The sequence below is a fragment of the Cucurbita pepo genome, chromosome LG07 (genome assembly GCF_002806865.2).
Source record: "Cucurbita pepo subsp. pepo cultivar mu-cu-16 chromosome LG07, ASM280686v2, whole genome shotgun sequence".
Classification (NCBI taxonomy): domain Eukaryota; kingdom Viridiplantae; phylum Streptophyta; class Magnoliopsida; order Cucurbitales; family Cucurbitaceae; genus Cucurbita; species Cucurbita pepo.
Genome location: NC_036644.1, coordinates 1821771 through 1838325, shown reverse-complemented (window position 1 = coordinate 1838325; position 16555 = coordinate 1821771). Strand labels below are relative to the sequence as shown.

The 16555-nt window shown below is 37.0% G+C and overlaps 5 protein-coding genes across 7 annotated transcripts; 3 read left to right on the top strand and 2 right to left on the bottom strand.

The window, feature by feature from the left end:
- The first annotated feature begins 672 nt into the window (after window positions 1-672).
- Window positions 673-1536, top strand: LOC111799141 (EG45-like domain containing protein). Its single transcript, XM_023682557.1, has 3 exons — window positions 673-899; window positions 977-1277; window positions 1371-1536. The coding sequence occupies exons 1-3, from the start codon at window positions 797-799 to the stop codon at window positions 1375-1377; spliced, it is 411 nt and encodes a 136-aa protein (XP_023538325.1). The 5' UTR covers window positions 673-796; the 3' UTR covers window positions 1378-1536.
- A 3452-nt stretch (window positions 1537-4988) lies between these two features.
- Window positions 4989-9307, bottom strand: LOC111798081 (N-alpha-acetyltransferase 50-like). Of its 2 annotated transcripts, none has more exons than XM_023681038.1 (3): window positions 9062-9307; window positions 6804-6926; window positions 4989-5459 (listed from the first exon to the last, which is right to left on the bottom strand). In XM_023681038.1, exons 1-3 carry the CDS (start codon window positions 9213-9215, stop codon window positions 5245-5247), a joined length of 492 nt encoding a protein of 163 aa, XP_023536806.1. In that variant the 5' UTR covers window positions 9216-9307; the 3' UTR covers window positions 4989-5244. The 2 variants fall into 2 exon arrangements, with proteins under 2 accessions (XP_023536806.1, XP_023536807.1); XM_023681039.1 differs by lacking the exon at window positions 9062-9307 and adding an exon at window positions 8226-8336.
- A 354-nt stretch (window positions 9308-9661) lies between these two features.
- LOC111799003 (aurachin C monooxygenase/isomerase-like) lies at window positions 9662-12152 on the top strand. Its single transcript, XM_023682377.1, has 4 exons — window positions 9662-9995; window positions 10327-10631; window positions 11183-11378; window positions 11531-12152. Exons 1-4 carry the CDS (start codon window positions 9747-9749, stop codon window positions 12032-12034), a joined length of 1254 nt encoding a protein of 417 aa, XP_023538145.1. The 5' UTR covers window positions 9662-9746; the 3' UTR covers window positions 12035-12152.
- Window positions 12098-13985, top strand: LOC111799001 (aurachin C monooxygenase/isomerase). Of its 2 annotated transcripts, none has more exons than XM_023682376.1 (5): window positions 12098-12447; window positions 12546-12850; window positions 12930-13140; window positions 13237-13656; window positions 13721-13985. In XM_023682376.1, the coding sequence occupies exons 1-5, from the start codon at window positions 12199-12201 to the stop codon at window positions 13820-13822; spliced, it is 1287 nt and encodes a 428-aa protein (XP_023538144.1). In that variant the 5' UTR covers window positions 12098-12198; the 3' UTR covers window positions 13823-13985. The 2 variants fall into 2 exon arrangements, with proteins under 2 accessions (XP_023538144.1, XP_023538143.1); XM_023682375.1 differs by having other exon boundaries at window positions 12103-12447; window positions 13237-13698; window positions 13763-13985.
- Window positions 13986-14345: 360 nt separating this feature from the next.
- LOC111798005 (V-type proton ATPase subunit c''2-like) lies at window positions 14346-15919 on the bottom strand. The gene is made up of 4 exons (XM_023680940.1): window positions 15631-15919; window positions 15441-15518; window positions 14946-15116; window positions 14346-14830 (listed from the first exon to the last, which is right to left on the bottom strand). The coding sequence occupies exons 1-4, from the start codon at window positions 15756-15758 to the stop codon at window positions 14659-14661; spliced, it is 549 nt and encodes a 182-aa protein (XP_023536708.1). The 5' UTR covers window positions 15759-15919; the 3' UTR covers window positions 14346-14658.
- Between the last annotated feature and the right edge of the window lie 636 nt (window positions 15920-16555).

Here is a 16555-nt window from a genome sequence, read left to right as displayed (position 1 = left end):
AATTTTAAAAAATACCTTAAATATTATATTATTATATTTTTTTTTTATAAAATATTATTGCATTCGTTAGGAAGTATAAAAATTATATCGAAAAATAAAAATTATTTATTAAAATTAATATTTTAAAAATATATATATACAAAAAGATGAAAAAGTTAGGAAACTCGATCCTCGCACGAAGAATTCTCGCCCCGTTTCAAGAAAAAATAAATAAACAATTTCACAGGGAAGATTGAAACATAAAGCAGGGACATATTAAGACGAGAGATCAAAGCTTCTTATTATAAATAAAATTATGTTTTTTAGTTGAATAACCGATAGAACGAAAAATTCAAATATTTTATTTTTAAAATATGTCTTAACTAATTGAACTAAAAAAATAATTAAAATATATGATAGGATGGAGTACTCATACCCCCAATGCCATGTCATCACCATGATCTCCTCGCCGGTGGGGCCGGCCGAAGACGTAGGCTTACGTGGCATAACCAAGTGGGGTCCATTCGGCGGGTATTTCAAAAGGCCGTCCCCGTCAGCCGAATGGTGGGGCCGGGAAATCCTCGTTGTCTTCTCCTGATTGGTTAACGTATTCGGTGGCTGCCTTATTTGGCGTTTGGATACAGAGGAATTGAAGAAAAACCTGTTCGAGAATCAGAGTTTTTTTTTTTTTAATTCGTATAATATGAATTTCATATTCGATCAAATGAAATCGTAGCGAAACAATATTCAAAAGCCGACGAGTCGGATGTTGCTCTGAAAATCGCTCTCTGTTTTCATTTCACAGGAATTGAACGACATGTCGAAGCCTCTGTTTCTCTCCGTCTTCTTCCTCGCTCATCTCTTCCATCTCTCCCATGGAGATATCGGCACTGCAACGCATTACAGTCCTCCATATTTACGTAAGTTCCATTTCATTTGCATTCTTCATGTTCTTGATTCGCGGTGGTAATTGAATGAATGAATGAAATTTACACAGCCACCGCCTGTGCCGGAAACGATATCTCTCTGTTTCCGGCGAGTAGTCTATTTGCGGCGGCCGGAGAGGGAATATGGGAGAACGGAGCGGCTTGTGGAAGACAATACCTAGTGAGATGCTTCAGCGCCGCCGTGCCGATGTCGTGCGTTCCGGATCAGACGATTCAGGTCACGATAGTCGATCGTGCGATTTCAACGGTGTCGAAGCCGGCGAAAGCGGCTACGACGATGGTGCTGTCAACGACGGCGTATAAATCCATCGTTCAAAGAAATGTGGCCTTCGTGAATGTCGAATTTCGGGAGTGAGTTCTACTGATTTGAACATTTTTCGAATTTGAAATTGAATTAAACGATTAGGTTCGATTGATCGGAGCGGAGATTCTGTGAATTTGCAGGGCCTGAAAATCGGCGAAGGGAGGGAGCCATGGCGTCCGTAATTAGGGTTTCTGACTGGTCCAGATTCTAGAACTGTGAGGAAGATGAAGTCCATGTGGTTGGTTTCCACCATTGACACACACCTAGTTTATATTTTCTAATATTATTATTTCTTGTATTTTAAAAAGGAAAAAGAAATAATAATAATAATAAAAGCAATAAATTTATTTTCTTTCTTTATTATTATTTTTTTTTTGGAGAATGAATTTATTTTCTTTTTCATCAAACATTTAATTAATTGTTTTTATTGTTATTTAAAATAACAATAATAAATAAATAAGAGAGAATAATGTGAGACGTAAATGTTGAAAATAAATAAATAAATAAATTACTAATTTAGTTCGTCTCTAAATTTAATAAAAAAAAATTAAGTTCAAAATTATTTATTGAGTAATAATAAATAAATAAATAACTTTTCAAAAAATATATAATTAATGTGAAATGTGAGGGCACATGCATAGATTCACATGGGCAGCTAAAAGCGAATTTGGTGAGGAAAGCGGTGAAGAGATCAGATCATAAAACAAGACGAAGTCAAATCCCATTTAACATTTATTTATTTATTTATTCATTCATATAATAATTCCTTATAAATTTGTTTCTTGCAGCCTACCATCCGAACTGAGGACGGATTTTTGGAGTTAACTCACCCTTGCAGGATTACGACCCTTTGTCTCGGTCATTGTTTATCATCGGCATTATGTGGAATTTCTAATACATATGGTAATTTCTAATTAATAATATTATATTTTATCAATTTTTTTTTTGTTGGATAATGTAATAAAAATGTAAACTGTCCCTAAGGATTGTATAATCAAATGTGACATAATTTAATGTATTTTTAGTATATTAGAAAAAATAAAATACATAAAGAAAACACGACATTTTAGAAATATATCATTAACAAATCGTTTGCCTATGTATATTATAAAAAAAAAAGTAAATATTTTATTTTGATACTTAAAAACTATATTTAATTTAAGAATTTGATGTATTGATAAAAAATTATTTACTCTCCTTCTACCTTTTCTTTTTGAAGATATGTGAAAATTATTATTATTCATTTAACCAAATTTAATAATAAAAAATTAACTTCAATCCGATATTATAAACTAATTTTAATATTTTAACCAAAATATATACACGTACATATTATTTTGTTTAATTTCTTCTAAAGGGTAGATGTTCGATCCAACAATCTACAAGGGGGCGTTACTAATGCATCGACCAATTGAATAGTATTTTGGCCTCCTAGCTAAACCGTTGCGAGAGCCTACCGTTCCTATAACATTCAATAGACACAATCCTGATAAACATATCCATAACCATTGCAAGTTGAGAATCAATACTTTAAGTTTGTAGTTAGCCGTTGGGCATAAAGAATTAGACCAATTTTCAAAATTGAGCTTTGAAAATAATGTGAATGCATTCTTTTTGGAGGTGGGCTAATAATATTTTGTCATGGGAGGCAGGTTTGGTCAAGCTATTACTACGTTAATGGCTGCGGGGAGGGCCAAGGCTTGGGCTTTGCATTCAGACCTGTGAGGACGACTGTCAATGAAAAGAGGTTAAGAGGTAACATAATGTCATTGTTCTACTTTCTAACTAAATTAGTGTCTTTCCTTGCATCCAACCCCTATCTAAATCCATGGACAAAAGCTTTGAGATCCCACGTTTTAAAATCGTGAGGCTAACGATGATACGTAACGGGCCAAAGAGGACAATATCTGCTAGCGGTAGACTTGTACTGTTACAAATGGTATCAAAACTAGACACTGGGCAATGTGCCAGCGAGGACATTGACCCCCTAAGGAGTGGATTGTGAGATCCCACATCGATTAGAGAGGGGAACGAAACATTTCTTATAAGGGTATGAAAACTTCTCCTTAGAAGACGCATTTTAAAACCATGAGGCTGATGACAATACGTAACGAGCCAATGGGAAAAATATCTGCTAGCAATGAGTTTAGACTATTACAAAAGTTGTTTCTCTCTTTATCTGAATAGGGTTGCGGATTGCAGAGTTAGTTGAATAGCACGTATGAACAAGCAAACCTTCTAGATTCAAGTGAAAAAGACCTACACCTAACAAAGTGTGACTATATAATCAAACTCGAGAGATCACTATCATGAAGTGGAATAGTTCAACGTGTAGAGTTCACAGATTCAAATCTCTGATCTCTTGTCAAACATATATCTTGACTAGTTGAATAACAGTCAAGCTATCGTCCAAAAGAGATAGTGCTTGGAACATGATTCAAGCAACAAGTTTTTCCATGCGACTTAGATGTCACGTATTAGTTCTCATATGAGTAGATTTAATCATGAACAATGTCGAGCATAACAGCTCAACATCTAGAAAGTGATAGAATTCTTCATCTCAGCACCGAAAAGAAAATGGGAAGGAAGGAAGAAGATGCGTTGAGAACAAGAAGACTTTAGCATCTAATCGTTTGAATGAAACCATATTTAGATCCCAAAAGGCCAAAAAGGGTCTTCAGAATTAAGCGTGATTGATGAACTGATTCTCAGTCCTTTCCTACTGGCTCCATGCTGTTAACACACTCTCTAAGACCAATCTCAACTTGTTCCCACCCAATCTGTATAGTAAAGACGGCTACTACGGCAGAATATTCCACCCCTTCATTAACCAAAAGTTCAATTCTTCACAAAATAAAGAAAAATCAAGCATGTTCTAATGACAAAAGTTGATCATAGAAGCATATAAAGAAGACGTTTTATGATTCCAAGGTAGAGGGCCTGCATGATCGAGAGGCATTTGAAACAGCTTTGGTGTTTCTAGAGTTTGAACTATAGAAGGAAAACCTTTAAATCTGTCTCTATCTAAGTAGCTTATTGATGAGTCTCTAGAGAAGGAAAACCTTTAAACCCAGCTTTTATGATCCCAAAGCATTCTCCATGACCGTCAAATAATAATCCATTAAGCTATCTACTAAGAATATCAGCCAGTCCACAATAGAACATCTCCTTCATTCCCTTTCTAATAGTTATGAATGCACAATTAATTGAATATGAAATGATTACATTGATTCTATTTGGTTCCCAAGATAAAGTATAGGAGTTTAAATCCTAGATAGGTGGCCTACCATGGCTTGAACTCATTCTCTCTAACTCCTTCTCTATTATTTGTTAGGATCGCTCAACAACGCACACACTCGGTCAAGATAGAACACAAAGAACATAATCTACCAAATATATCTTTATCAAATATCTCCCACATATATCTCTATCAGATCTTTACGAAATATCTACCAAATATATCTCTACAAGATCTTACTGTAAATAGGCATCAGGCTCCATATCCCAACATTATTTACACGACCATGTAGACCAATAGGTTAACTCATGGTGGTTGACATTCATTCTAATGGACAGTCTTATCAAGAATCAATAAGTGAATAACTTTAAATCCTTATTTGATCCCTTGCATGATTCATTGTTAGGGTAAGAATAATCGAGTAGTTAAGTTTATTCTAATGGAGATAATTTAATACCTTTCTCCTCCAGAAGTGTTAAAATAGTATCCTAATGGAACACTGCCAACATTTCATGTTATCTGCAAAAAGTAACCATCATTGATAAGGCAATAAATAGATTTAAGTTGTTCTGAAGATCCTCAAGAAGCACACAAAAATTGACTCAATTACCAGATGGGACAAAATTTGCATGTCAAAAAGCCCTCTAGCACCCACGATATTGAATATCAAACATCTATCGCTTCCCGAATTGACTAACTCAATTCACAGGGAGTAAAAGGAAGGTTCAAAACAATTTTGTAGGACACAAATCAGGAATAAACTCAAGTTGAAAGTGTTACTTCTTGGTATGAGTTTGAATATACTTGGTAAGAACATAGCAATCTGGAGGCGTAATGTTTGCGTAATAGTTCTGAATGGTTTCTGTAATCTCAAACCCAAATTTCTTATAGAAATTGATGGCGTCATCATTATTCGTCTGAACATGCAAATAGATTTCGGTAATATTTTGCTTTGCGCAGAGATCAAGAACATGATTTAACAGTCTGCTACCTGCATAAAACCCAGAACATAAAAACAAGAAACTAAAATCAAATGTTTTTTCAGAAAAAATGTCTATGGGCCTTCCAACCCACCATGATGTCCGATAAATGATACTTAATTTCTGCACCTTGTGCACAACGTTATTTAGTTGTTCAATTTTCTAATCACCATTGGTAGCAAATTCCAGGTAATCTAGGGGACAATTACCTAACATTACTAACAAATATTGGATCTTTTAAAAGGAGGTAAAATGCTTGGAGAAGATCATAAAAGGACTTCTTCCAGAAAGGGAAAAACAATCAAGATCAGGGCATCCATCTAGTAACTTGAAAATGGTTGCTATTCTTCTCTCTTTTGGTGGTCTAGTTATTGAACTTTGAAAGACAGGAACAACGCTGTCCTAGTTAAATGGATAAGGAGATTTACTAATGAGGAAAATGCTCTAGGACATTAGCAGCAAATATGGATTTTAACAGAAAGATCTGTGATCGAAGCACTGCAATAGAGGATACACCCAAGGGCCTGATATTACCAAAAAAGCAACAACCGCTTCATATCTGGGAAGATGTGGGGTTGATTCCACCACAACCACTTTCCTGCACATTTTTGCTTTCTTGAACAATAAACAAGCAGTAATTACAGTGACAAGAGTTTGCATCTAAGAAGAAATCTATTTTACAAAGAAATTTGGAAGTTCAGTCCACATTTGAAGATGCTTTGTGTCAATCAGATCTGTTAAGGAAAAGAAGTGAGGAAAAGCTCCAAAAGAAAAATCCCAGCCGACCCATCTCCCCAAACACTTGCAGTCTGTGACTAAGAGAAGAAAATCTCTTGATCATCTATTTTTGCATTGCCTTTCTACTGCTGGAGGATGCTCTTTTCGGGTTAAAATTTCTAATACCTTCTCTGTTTTTCCGGTTAGGCTTGAATTTTGGATTCCTAAAACTGTTTCATGTTGGTGGCTGGAAGATAAAACTAAAGTGTATTGGAACCGTGCAGTTAGAGATTTCTTATTGAGTCTTTAGCTAGGAAGAAACCAAAGGTTAGTCCAAGACAGAGAGAACCCTTGGGAACTTTTTGGTGAACTTGCACAATATATAGCGACAAGTTGGAGGTGCCCTTCACAGAAGGTCTTTTTTTATCACAGTATTTTCTTTATATATATATATATATATATATATATATATATATATATATATACACATATTAATTTGGATGGGAGATGCATATCAACATATTATAAGCCTTATCCATAAGGTTTCTTACCTCCTTTTTTATTTTAATAGATCCTGTCTCTTGTTCAAAATCGATATTAAAAAAAAATCTAATAAGAGATTTGAAGTTGGTACTTACCAATGCCTAGTTCACGATATGGTGCAAGAACGCCCAAGGTCATGATGTAGACACGTACAGATCCATTTTCTTTCTTCTCAAGGCGGCATGCAATGGAGCCAACACATATATCACTGTAGTATGCTGCGAAAACAATAAAATTATGTAATTTTAGCCTTTTCTTAATATAACTTATTGGTACAATTCAAAAGGGAGTACTACAGTTTTATTTAATGCACAACAATCATTGTAATAAGGTATATGAAATGGTAATTATTAACCATTAGACTGATTCAGATTTTAAATATGATAAGGAATTAACAGGATAATCTTATTTCTGAAGTTATACATCTAACATTTAAAAATAAACTGGACTAGGCATGCTGCAGCCTGCAGGTCCATTAATCAACAAATTACTGAATCCAGAGAGAAGGGTTTTAAAGGAAACTAAATTGTTCTTTTTCCTATGTTATTTTTTGCTTAAACACGCAAGTTTGCAATGAAAGACCTGTGCAATGAGTTCAAATTGAAAATCACAGAGCAAATGATGAGATGTTGGAGAAGCAGCGTCAAAATGATAGATGAAGAAAGTGAATTATCATTGAATGGTAAGTGAAAGCCGAAAAAGAAAAGGAAAAGGAAAAATCGAACTTTAAGACATACGTCACCTGAGAAGTAGCAGGGTCATGAAACACCCACACACATTTCTAATGTTTCCTAATTAAATGAAAAGGAAATTGGTGAATTGGCAAGGACCATGTTAACTTATTAGTAACACTACAAACAACGAGCGACGTGCAAAATATTTTATTAGTTCTGAAGAACATGAAAAGCATACCTACAAAATATTGGGAAATTGGTTTAGGGATAATAAAGATTAGGCAGCTAGGAATATAAGCCATACACGCCATTGAAAAAAGGATCTCGCATTACAAAGTGTTCAGATAGATTGACTCGTACACATTCAAATATTACTAAGTATATACGTCAGCAGTAAAAACATTATTCATCGACCAGCATATATGAACCCGGTGATCAGGTAGGCCTGCTAAAATCAAATATAATTAAAGGTACGGGCTCATGCTTGACACCGTACAGTGGATGAAGATAATGAATAAGAGTGGGTATTGTTTCAGACACCACCCATATCAAGCTGCTAGTCTAATAGTCGACTGTTATAGAGAGAGCACACAAGGATCATTCCTACTATCCTTGAAGAAAGATCAAAACATTCATTCCGTCAAGATTCCATTTAGGAATTTGCTGGAAACAGGAGAATCACACTGAAAAATGGATTTCCAATGGACCAAACGAATTTCTTAGACCATCACCAGCTTAACTTACTGACCAATCACTCGATGGTTCNACGTGTATAAAGCCTTGGACTATAAAAATATCATCAAACCCCACAGAAACGAAACAAGGTTAGAAACCTTTACGCACAATAAAAGCAACAAGAATTGACCACCTCACAGTAACAATCAAAATCAAAGCCCACCCAGCGGAAAGCTTCCATGGTCTGATAAAACTACGAACAGTAACCATTGGGTATCTAATTTTTCATACAAAGTATAATATAGGCTTAGATTAATTATTCCTACCAGGAGCTGGGGAACTCAAATGGAAACTTTTCAAATGGAGTAACTGATAGATAGCAGACCAGATTGAAGAATTGTCGAGCATTGGTGCTAATCCTTCATTTATTTACTTCCAAATTCAAAAAAATCCTGCATGTAAAAGATATTCGTATAGACAACCACGAAAACGTAAAATATCAAGACCTCTCGTTTGAAAGGTANTTTTTTTTTTTTTTGGTTTCCATTAGTTGTTCTCTCTCTCTCTCTCTCTATATATATATATATATTTCTAACCAACACTAACCTGGGTTTTGAAGTTTGCAAGCTAGCAATGCTGATGAATAGAAACTCAAAATCGTACACTGCATATAACGTCTCAAAGAGCATCCAAAGGGAAAGAAAAGGCCAAATCAACAGTTCAAACAGTTCAAGATTCCAAAAACCACCAAATAGTCGAACTAAAACCACATAACTCATAGCAGAAACCCCACGAACATTCTTCACTCTTCCTAAATAACAAGCAGCTAAATCCAAAACGCTTATCGGCAGAATCACAAGCAGCAAAGCACACAAGACAGAATGATAACGAACATGATAAAAACGCTCGAAGATAGAAACAGAGAAGCCATAACGAGCAAACCAAAAGAACAGAGAAGATAAAGAAGATAAAGCATAATGAAGTCGATGGAAGAAGTATCAAACCTAGCTTTGTGAACTCGCCGGAGGCAAGGACATCGGCGTAGTACTTTTCGTTATAGCGAACAGGGAAGAGAGCTGTATTGAGCTTCTTGAGCTGCATCAAGTTCTTGTCCCTCACTCCGTCGAGCGAAATTGATACTTCGCGCACCTCCCCCATAGCTTTTCAATGAAGAAAAAAATAAAGAAGGTTCAGAGGGAGACAGCTACAGAAACTTTCTTTGGCGGAGACGAAATGGAACCGCTCGTATCAATTGGACACGATGAGAAGAAATCTTCCATTCTCCGAGACCCTCAATTGGGCCTTGATCCATTCGTTTTTTCGGCCCATTTACCCGACCCGGGAAATTATCAGGAAAATGTTGAAATTTTCCTTCCATATACTATATACCGTGTTCATAGTCCTAAAAATATATAATATTTTTAGGTTGAATTAATAAAAATAATACCCTTACTAAAAAATACTACTAAATATTANTTTTTTTTTTTTTTTTTTTTTTTTTTTTTTTTTTTTTTTTTTTTTTTTTTTTTTTTTTTTTTTTTTTTTTTTTTGTTTATATTCTATTTAAACGTTAATTAAAGTGTTTCTCAGTTCAACAATGAATTTCCGTTAAATTCGCGGTACCATCCACATCGCCAGAACTTTTCTTCTCAGAATTCATCTCTAGCGCCCAAATCAACGAACAAAGCCATGGTCCAGAAGAAGGAGAAGCCCAAAGCCTTGATCGTCGGAGGGAGTATAGCCGGAATTTCTTGCGCCCATACTCTGATCAAAGCAGGCTGGGAAGTTCAAGTCCTCGATAAAACTTCCACTCCGCCGACCGGTTGTTCCACCGGCGCCGGACTCGGCCTTGACACTCTGTCTCAGAGACTCATCAAGTCGTGGCTTTCCCGGCCTGAACTTCTCGTCGAATCCACTTCCCCTCTAGGGACGGAGCAGGTCAAAATCTCTCCCTATCATTTCCTTGTAATTTTATTACGCCGATGTCTGATAGTGATCGTTACTTGATGAAGACCATTCCGTCTTCTCTGTTTGTAAAATTTGAACAGAGTGATTTCAATGTTAGGGCAAGGTTTATGCTACCAGTAAATAATTGTGTGCTCTGATGTGTATTTGATCGAATCTGGATGGCGGAATTTATCTTCAATCTGTTTCAATTCGAGTATTGAACGAGAAACTGTTCTAGTTTTATCGTCGATTTCGATGCATTTGAGTTGAATTTCAAATAAAATAATTTGTTAATTCTTTCATCCACCATCTGTTTTGATAGAATCGGGCTATTGATGGAGAAAGCAAGACGGGACGGATATTGACTAATGATGAGGATCTCAATTTCAGAGCTGTACATTGGGCTGATCTTCATGGCCTTCTATACAATGAGCTTCCACCTGACATATTTCTTTGGGGTCATCTTTTTCTTTCTATGCGTATATCTGATGACAAAACGTCTGTGAAAATAGTAGCAAAAGTTCTGCAAACTGATGAGATTGTTGAAATAGTTGGGGATTTGCTTGTTGCAGCTGATGGCTGTCTCTCTTCCATACGTCAAGCATTTCTTCCCAACTTGAAGTTGAGGTCTGTAAAGTAAATGGGCTTTCTAAGTACCAAACAAGTGTTCGTAATGACTTTTCAAAGTGCTTAGAACCGTTTTTAAGCATCCAAAAACTCATTTGAAACAAGCCCGAAAATGGAGGAGAAGTTCAAATTCTTTGCTCCCCCATTGTTTTCGTGCTTTTCAAATGCTTAGAACCGTTTTTAAGCATCCAAAAACTCATTTCAAACCAGCTTGAAAATGGAGGAGAAGATTAAACTCTTTGCTTACCCATTGTTTTCGTACTTTTCAAGTGCTTAGAACCGTTTCTAAGCATCCAAAAGCTCATTTCATACCAGCTCAAAAATGGAGGAGAAGTACAAATTTTTTCCTTCCCCATTGTTTTCGTACTTTTCATGTGCTTAGAACCGTTTTTAAGCATCCAAAAACCCATGTCAAACAAGCCTGAAAATGGAGGAGAAGTTCAAATTTTTGCTTCCCCATTGTTTTCATACATTCATAGTCGTAGTGTTGTTTCGTCTCGAAGTCTAAATCATGCTGCATTTTCTTATTCATAACTTGAATTTGATTGTAGATATTCAGGTTATTATGCTTGGAGAGGGGTTTTTGATTTCTCAGAGTCTGAGATCAACATTCATAAGGCTTATCCTCAACTTGGTAAAGGCTTGTATTTCGACTTGGCATCTGGAACTCATATGGGAATGTTTGAGGTTCCAAAGAAGAAGATCAACTGGATTTGGTATGTGAATCAACCAGAACCTCAAATCAAGGTGATTGCTTACTTCCATTGAATGCTTACATTCCCTTTTGGAATTAAATACAATTGTGCCGTTCGGTTTCTGGTTTCGAGTTCTATTACATCAGCTCTTTAGCATACTCATTGGTTAATTGGAGTTTGGAACCAACAAGCATACAAATGCAGGGTCGATCGATGACGATGAAAGTAAACAAGGAGATGGTGATGAGATTGCACGAACAAGCCAACGAGATTTGGGTTCCTGAGTTTGCAAACGTGGTTCGAGAAACAAAAGATCCTTTCATCAATGCCATCTATGATTGTGATCCATTAGAACAACTAGTTTGGGACAATGTGGTATTGGTTGGAGAAGCAGCTCATCCAATAACTCCTCATTGTGGGAGAAGCACGAATATGTCTATATTAGATGCAGCTGTTTTGGGCAAATGCCTTCAGAAATGGGGAGCTGAAGATCTAAATTCAGCTCTTGCTGAGTATCAGTCTCTCCGGCTGCCTATTATTTATGAGCAAGTCCTCCATTCCCGGCACGTCGGGCGGATCAAGCAAGGCTTGGCGCTTCCCAACCGCCAAGCCTTCGACCCGAATATAGCTGAAGAAAACCTGCAAGAGCTTCAAATAAGAAATACACCATTCTGTGATGATGTTCCTGAAGGGATTGATCTAATCTAGGAATAATATGTCCAGTGGTTTGGTGAAAGGCTGAAAATATCTTTTGTTTGCACAAGCCGCACGTGCCAGGCACACTTCCTCGATTTCTGAAGCGCATATTTCCCCAAACAGGGAAGAGTCTCTCTGGTCCTCCCTGTTCTGTTTGGCAGTTACAGAACGCAACGATGAATGGGAAGAACAGAATCCCCAAAGCAGTCATCGTCGGCGGCAGCATTGCCGGAATATCCTGCGCTCATGCTCTGATTAAGGCCGGCTGGAAAGTTCAGATACTCGAAAAATCAACCTCTCCCCCAACCGGAAGTTCCACCGGCGCCGGCCTTGGTCTCGATCCTCTCTCTCAGAGCCTCATTCAGTCATGGGTTTCCAAGCCTCAACTTCTCCTCCAATCCACTCTCCCTCTCACAGTCGATCAGGTAAATTTCGAATCGAATCAGATACGTCTAAGAGGTTTCGAATTTATCTAGGGTTTGTTGAATTGTGAACAATGTTACCTGTGTGTATTTGTATGTAGAATCAAGCAACTGATGAGGAAACCAAAGGCAGGAGGATTTTAACTAGGGATGAGAATTTCAATTTCAGAGCAGCTCATTGGGCTGACCTCCATGGCCTTCTCTACAATGAGCTTCCTCCTGATATATTTCTATGGGGTCACCAATTCCTCTCTTTTTGCACATCTGAGGATAAATCTTCTGTGAAAATAGCAGCAAGAGTTCTGCAAACTGACGAGATTATTGAAATAGTTGGGGATTTGCTTGTTGGGGCAGATGGGTGTCTTTCTTCTGTTCTTCAAACCTTTCTTCCCAACTTTCAGTTGAGGTATATGAACATGAAAATGGAGCAGAATGCTGAAGTATATGTTCATGCTTACAAATAGCAATTTCATTGTTTTGTGTAGATATTCTGGTTATTGTGCTTGGAGAGGAGTCCTTGATTTCTCTGAGAATGAGAATTCAGAGACGATAATCGACATCCGAAGGGCGTATCCTGATCTTGGGAAATGCTTGTATTTTGATTTGGGATCTGGCACTCACATTGTTCTCTACGAGCTTCCAAACAAAAAAATCAACTGGATTTGGTATATCAATCAACCAGAGCCACAACTCAAGGTAATTGATTGTCCAAATGTGATCTGAGTACACCTCAATACAATAGTTCGTTCTATAGTTTGTATTGGTTGACACGAATGAGCAAAATGAATGCAGGGTAAGTCGCTGACCATGAAAGTAGACGACGGGATGGTGAGGAAGATGCATGAACAAGCAGAGAAGGTTTGGGTTCCCGAGTTCGCAAGAGTCATCAAAGAAACAAAAGAGCCTTTCATCAATGTCATATATGATAGAAATCCATTGGAACGACTAGTTTGGGACAATGTAGCATTAGTTGGGGACGCAGCTCATCCCACAACTCCTCATGGCTTGAGAAGTACAAACATGTCCATATTAGATGCAGCTGTTTTAGGCAAATGCCTTGAGAAATGGGGACTGGAGAACTTACAAACAGCCCTCGCAGAATATCAATCCGTTCGACTGCCTGTAAGCTCGAAGCAAGTCCTGCATTCTAGGTTTATGGGTAGGCTTAAGCAAGGTTTGACTCTTCCTGACCGTGAACCCTTCGACCCGAAGGCAGCTATGCCAGATAACTGCCAAGAACTTCAACAGAAAAACATTCCTTTCTTTCGACCCGAAGGCAGCTATGCCAGATAACTGCCAAGAACTTCAACAGAAAAACATTCCTTTCTTCAATGATGTTCCTCAATTGATCGATACGACGACCAGGAAGCCTATATAGTCAAGAATGTGCAGAAAACCGAAGTATGCATTCAAGACAGGTTTTTCGGTTGGAAGCTAGTCTCTCTGGCTGCAGTTAATTGTACTTGATACATTGTATGATTAAAACGTATACTAAACCGTATGAAATAAATCAGCTTCAAGTCGAGCCTTCGCATCATTAATCATGAATGAGTTATGTGGAACCTTTATACCTAACCAAATAAGAATTCTATATCAAGTTTTCTACTACACAGCAGCTACCCAGATTTTGCATCAATTTGATTGTAAGATACAAGTACCTGCTTCGATTAGAAATACTCGTGTTTCAGATTCAAGCCTAAATTTCCTCGTTACCGATCATTGCAAACTCGTACATTTTCATGGTGAATCTTTTTGTGTTTCATTGCATACATGATGATGCATACCGTAGCTAAAAAGCTTTAAAAGATGATCTTCAATCGAGAGAGTACAATACAGCAAAGAACACAGTAGATATAAAGATGCCAGTGTTTAATAAACGATTCAAGAACTGAACACACAGATTTTGCAAGAAAATGTCATACAAGCTAGAAAAGAAGCAATCCTACAACATAAGTTATTGAACGATTCAAGTGTTTTCAAGGAATCAGAAGAAGAAATATTTAATACCAACATCAGAATGATGGAATGGTTCTCCAAGGGAATAGGATTGAAACCCAAACAATAAAAAAATGCATACAAACTCCCCACTCTAGCTTTTACAAGAACAATCATTATCTATGAAGGGGCAAACAACTAGGCTCAAGGGAAGAAAAACAAGTTACCCTCTTCATCGTAATCGAACTTTGAGCTCGTGTTCAAAATCGAAGACGTAGATCAACCTGTCTTTGCAGGCCAAGAGGCTTGAGCTGACATAATTATCCCGACAATCACTCCGAACAACCCGAGCGCACTGCCAAAGATCTCAATTACAAGAATTTTCACAAAAAGAGAGGAGTTTTGGGCATCTGATAACGCACAGCTGCTTCCAATGATTCCCACACACAGCCTTGAAACAAAGCATCAGAAAAGATTCAGAGCAAACAATCAGAACGAAACGTAAAAGAAGAACTAAATTCGACGATTTTGATGGAATAAACCAAGTAAGAGAGAAGATATCAAACCCGCAGACAAGGTTAGCAAAGCCAACTATGATTCCAGATGCAAAAATTGCATATCCTGCTCTTAGAGACTCGGGGGCATAAATCTGAGACGCTGAAACACTCTCTAACTTGGTTTGTAAGATGATGGCAACAATGACACCGTATATAGCAACAGCTTCACAGAAAATTACACTGAAATAACACAGCATTCAAATCGTTGTAATCAAAATAATGGCCAGAAAAATGTAGCTAAGTTCTTGAAATTGGTTGGACTTTGTTGGACGAAGTACAATTTTTTTTCAAAAATTCAAGGCTTGTGTTCAACTCTGTTCCAATTGATTCAAAATTAAACAAAGTAATGAAATGAAACCTTGGAGTTTCGTCGCTCTTAGTTGTGTAAGTGCAAGAATTTAGCAATAAGAATCCCTAATTATACATCCCAACCCGACCGTCTCAAAAGAAGTAATCCAATCAATAGGAAAATGAACAATTCATCAACTAGAGTTAGCGCTTCACCTGATCAAATTCTTCGAAGTAATGCGAGGAGCTTTGATCGCGGCACCAATCAAACTGCTTCCCGTAATGTAAATCCCCCTACAAAATACGCAACCGCGCAAATTTTCATCGTTCAGAAAGGGATTGACAAAATAAACATTCATCAAGTAAAACGCAAAGAGAACGAAATAAGATAGGGATGGGACAGCACCAGGCGGCGCCGAGGACGGAAACGCCGATGGCGATGGCGATACCGACGGCGGAGAAAGTGTAGGGAGAGATATTGATGAGAGCGCGAGACCAGGAGCTAGAATGTGCGATCACGGCGGCGGTCGACATGATTATCTATCCGCTTCCGACCTTGATTCTGAAATCGACGCAGTAATTACGAAGACGACTTCGATTTGATCTGAAATCCGTCTGGAGGAAGAGAGTTCCTGATGTGAAAAATGTGGAGATCGACGGATGAGTATCGATAAATCTCCACGCGCGCGTGAGAAAGCTCAAACCTTTATTCGTGTACATTATCGTAATTGCACACATCCCATAATAGCATACTTCAAAAAGTTTTTTTTTTTGTTAAAAAAATATAAATTTCATTTAAATTAATAAATAACTCTTATTTTTTTCACTCATTAAACTTTTAAAAACTTTAATAAAAAATCTTTTAAAAAATCATTATTGATATTTTATTTCAAAAATTTCTTAGAAAATACACATTTTAGCTTTTAAAAGTTTTTAAAAAATACTATTGAGATAATATTTATTACTTATATATCTCTCAAACTTCTACCTAATTAATCAATATGGGACAACAACAACGTTTTAAGACCAAGAATTTATACATATTAGCTTAGTTTCCGCTCCGTTCTATGCAATATGGAAAGCTTTTTGGGAGTTCCTCATTCCTTGAACGTTAAGTTACACAGGTTACCGAGGATTCCCATATGGTGGGGATGGTACTGTTATGCAATGTCCGATCTCTTGAACCTCACATGGATTGGTTGCTTCTCAATTTTGTCGTGAATCTATAAATAAAATTTAACAAATATGAGTATAGCTTAACGATAACTGACATTTTATGATATATAAATTTAGTCGGGCCACCACAAGGCCCAGTAAGGCCCAGTGTACTT